At 53.3% G+C, this 3,637-nt stretch overlaps 1 protein-coding gene across 1 annotated transcript in view; it reads left to right on the forward strand.

Moving 5' to 3' along the window:
- Sh3pxd2b (SH3 and PX domains 2B) overlaps positions 1–3,637 on the forward strand; it is a 43,121-nt gene that overhangs the window by 7,712 nt on the left and 31,772 nt on the right. Inside the window, exon 3 of the mRNA XM_013028608.1 lies at positions 3,422–3,498. Within this exon, the coding sequence (XP_012884062.1) occupies positions 3,422–3,498 (77 nt within the window). The remainder of the gene's footprint in view (positions 1–3,421; positions 3,499–3,637) is intronic.

The raw sequence follows: 3,637 nt of genomic DNA on the forward strand, positions 1-3,637 counted from the left end.
TCCCTCCCCTCCCTCCCTCCCTCCCTCCCTCCCGTCGTGGGGCTTGAACTCGGGGCGCTGTCCCTCAGCTCTTCGGCTCAAGGCGAGCGCTCTACCGCTTGAGCCACAGCGCCACTTCCGGCTTTGCTCGGGCTCACTGGAGATCAGAGTCTCTGGTCTCTCCTGCCCGGGCTGGCTTTGAACCGCGATCCTCGGCTCGCGGCCTCCCGGGCCGGCTCCGAGCAGCGCCCCGACAGCGCTCTAACCCACGGTATTTGCAGCTGCGAGCGCCGGGTAGGTGTTTTCTCAGACTAGAGAACCGTCTCAGATCCTACCAGGCCCCGGAGCCCCTCTCCAATGCGGGCGGACGTAGAGGTGGCCGAATGGGTGAATCCTTTAAGAGCTCACATTTTCAGTGTCTCCTTGGAAAAGCAATGTTTTTCCTGCCAGAGGAGGCCCACGGGCGCGCTTCGGCGGCCGCCCCCACGGAGCATGCGCTTTGCGCTTCGGCGGCCGCCCCCACGGAGCATGCGCTTTGCGCTTCGGCGGCTGCCCCCACGGAGCATGCGCTTTGCGCTTCGCCAGCTGCCCCCACGGAGCATGCGCTTTGCGCTTCGGCGGCTGCGTGTGAGGGCCGTGGAGCGTGCGCGCTTCCGTGGCTGTGGGAGGGCCGCGGAGCATGCGCGCTTCGGTGGCTGTGGGAGGGCCGCGGAGCGTGCGCTTTGCGCTTCGGTGGCTGTGGGAGGGCCGCGGAGCATGCGCTTTGCGCTTCGGTGGCTGCGCGTGAGGGCTGCGGAGCGTGTGCTCTTCAGCGGCTGCGCGTGAGGGCCGCGGAGCATGCGCTTTGCGCTTCGGTGGCGGTGGGAGGGCCGCGGAGCATGCGCTTTGCGCTTCGGTGGCTGTGGGAGGGCCGCGGAGCATGCGCGCTTCGGTGGCTGTGGGAGGGCCGCGGAGCATGCGCATTGCAGTCACGCGTTCAGCGGTGCCGTGTGCCCCTTCTGCAGCTCGGTTTGTACATCTGTAAAATGGGCCGTGACTGCTGGTGCACAAGGTCTAACCCCTGGCTGAGTAGATTCTCAGCAGAGGCAGCGTCCGGGCGCCTGGGAAGCCTCGGAGGCCGTTCTTCGTCTCCATGCTGGAGCCATCCCAGGGATGAAGAACGTGAGCGATCGTCAGGTTAACCCGGCTCTCGGTAGAGCTCTATGGTTTGCTCTTGTTGGAAGAAAAGAGAGCAGGAGGTTACAGCGCTTTTTCTGGAGGGAAGGCAATCCAGCCCTGGAAAACCTTCCCAGGCCCTGAGAGCCTTTGTGGCCACGTCATGGTTTCCCGCCGTCATTAATGAAGATGCTGCTCGGGGACTCGGCGCTTGTCCCTGCTCGGGGACCCTTGCGCTGTCCCAGCCTTTCCGAGGGCAGGAAGCAGGTCCCTTCTCCCTCATCTGTTTCTCTCCAGCAGGACAAAGGCTAGTCTTATGTCAGCCCAGGCCGGAGGAGGGGATCCGCCCATATAACTTTCCATCCCAGCGGGAGCTGAGGAGGCCAACTTGGCAGGGGCTAAGGCTAGAAAAATAAGAACTACAGTTTGGCCTTCCTCCACAGTGGAAAACAAAAGTCAGCCCCTTCCCACCATGGCTGCTCTCTCCTCTGAACACCCTTTCTTTGCCAGGACGGCGGCAGGCTTGCCCTCTTTCTTTTTTTTTTAATAAGTTTTTTATTGTGAGACTACTGTTCAGAGGAGGGGTTTTACAGTTCATGAGCGAGGTAATGAGTACATTTCTTATCAAGCATTGTTGTCTCCTCCTTTGTTTTTTCCCCTACCATCCCTGCCCTCCCACAACTATACTCTCCCCACCCCCTGCTTAAATTGTAAAGTTCATTTTTCAACATAGCATCTTGTACATCTCATTGTTGCTACGGGTCCAACTGGATCCCTGTTTAAACAATTTATTTTTTCCCTTCCCCTCCCCAAATTATACCAATATCAAATACAGTGAAAACAGGGGTTATGCCATGGGGGAGGGACATACAAAGCAACAAAAAAAATCATGTGGTACCTTATAAATACATTAGAAATAATAGCAAGAAAGAAAAAACTACCTGTGTCCTTATCTTGGGGTTCATTTTGCTTAGCATCATCTCATCTGACCTTTTCTGCTTGTCTCAGACATATACTAGTTATTGCAAATAAGGAAACCATGGGACCTATGTTTCTTTGTTGCCCTCTTTCTTAAGACTCAAATAGAAGCAAACACCAGGACCACTGCTCACACGCACTCCACACTTCGCTGAACACAGCTCAACCCTGCTGGAGAGGGCAGGAAACCATCTGGAGGCTGAGCTTTAAGAGTGCGGGGAAGGAATTACTGTGCTCTTTTTTGTTGTTTTGTTTTTAATTTTTAAATTGTTATTTAAAAGGTGGTGTACAGAGGGGTTACAGTTACTAACTACCCAAGATGCCAGCAGAACCCTTCCATGCCAGAGACTCCCAGCACTAACAGGGAGGTGCCCACCACAGCTGTGTCCACTGATGGAGAGAAGAAAAGTCTATGATCAGAAGGGTCTCTGATCATTGCCTCTGGGGAAAAACAGGCTATGAGCACATACTGTTTGTTTCCCATACCATTTGTGAGCCTTTCTCATTCTAAATGGCATGTTGTTCTGATTCTAGAGGCAAAAACTGTTGATAGTGGACACTTTAAAGAAAAGTGAAGAAGAAAGCAAAAGTTCCCTGTCTTCTATCCCTCAGAAGACAAATACTTTGAATCCTATGAAGCATTGTCTTCTGGGTTTTTCTTTTCCAACAAGCATAAGTGAATCTAAAAGGCAAAGAGCTTAGACATCTGGGAGAACCTGAGATGGAAGAAGGTGATTGAAAAAGGGGGAAGGAAAGAGACTGAGCTGTTGGGTGAGGGCAGATCTGAGCACTCAGACCGAGCCCAAGTGCTGGATGGGGCTCAGACCACCAGGTCTCTTCTCCCTTCGCCAGGCAGGGACCCTTCCTTCTGCAGGCCACTTTCAGCATCCCATGCCACATCAGACTCCCTCACTGAAAGCTGAGCATGGGACAAGTGTTGTATGTTTTCATCTATAGCTAAGAGGTTGGTCGCAGGTGAGGCAGAGAACGGTGGTCACCAGGGCTGGAAAGGGAGAAGAGTGGGAGGATGGGTCACAAGTAGGAGGTACAGCTAATAGAGAGGATTTTGAATGTTCCAAGCACAAGGAAATAAGAGTCTGTGGGCAAGCCAGCCACCCTGATCTGATTTTTCAATCACGTAAATTAAAATGTCACATGATACTTTCCCAAAGTGTACAGGTATGTGTGAATTAAACATAGGTTTTGAACTTTCTGGTGCCACTTAGGTCTACCCCAAGAGAACCAGTCCACAGCCTCCCCAATTTCTGCTGCCAGCGATCTTATCCTCATTGCCTGCTCTCATCCACAGGTAAAATCCTCTTTCGACGGAGCCATATCCGGGATGTGGCGGTCAAACGCCTGATACCGATTGATGAATACTGTAAGGTAAGGTACACTTTAAGATAAGGATGAAGGGGCTGGGAAGGTGGCTCAGTGGTAGAGTGCTTGTCTTGCATGCCTGAGGCCCTGGGTTTGATTCCTCAGCACCACATAAGCAAAAAGAAAAAAGCCGGAAGTGGCGCTG

Source organism: Dipodomys ordii, unplaced genomic scaffold, assembly GCF_000151885.1.
Source record: "Dipodomys ordii isolate 6190 unplaced genomic scaffold, Dord_2.0 Scaffold112, whole genome shotgun sequence".
Lineage (NCBI taxonomy): Eukaryota > Metazoa > Chordata > Mammalia > Rodentia > Heteromyidae > Dipodomys > Dipodomys ordii.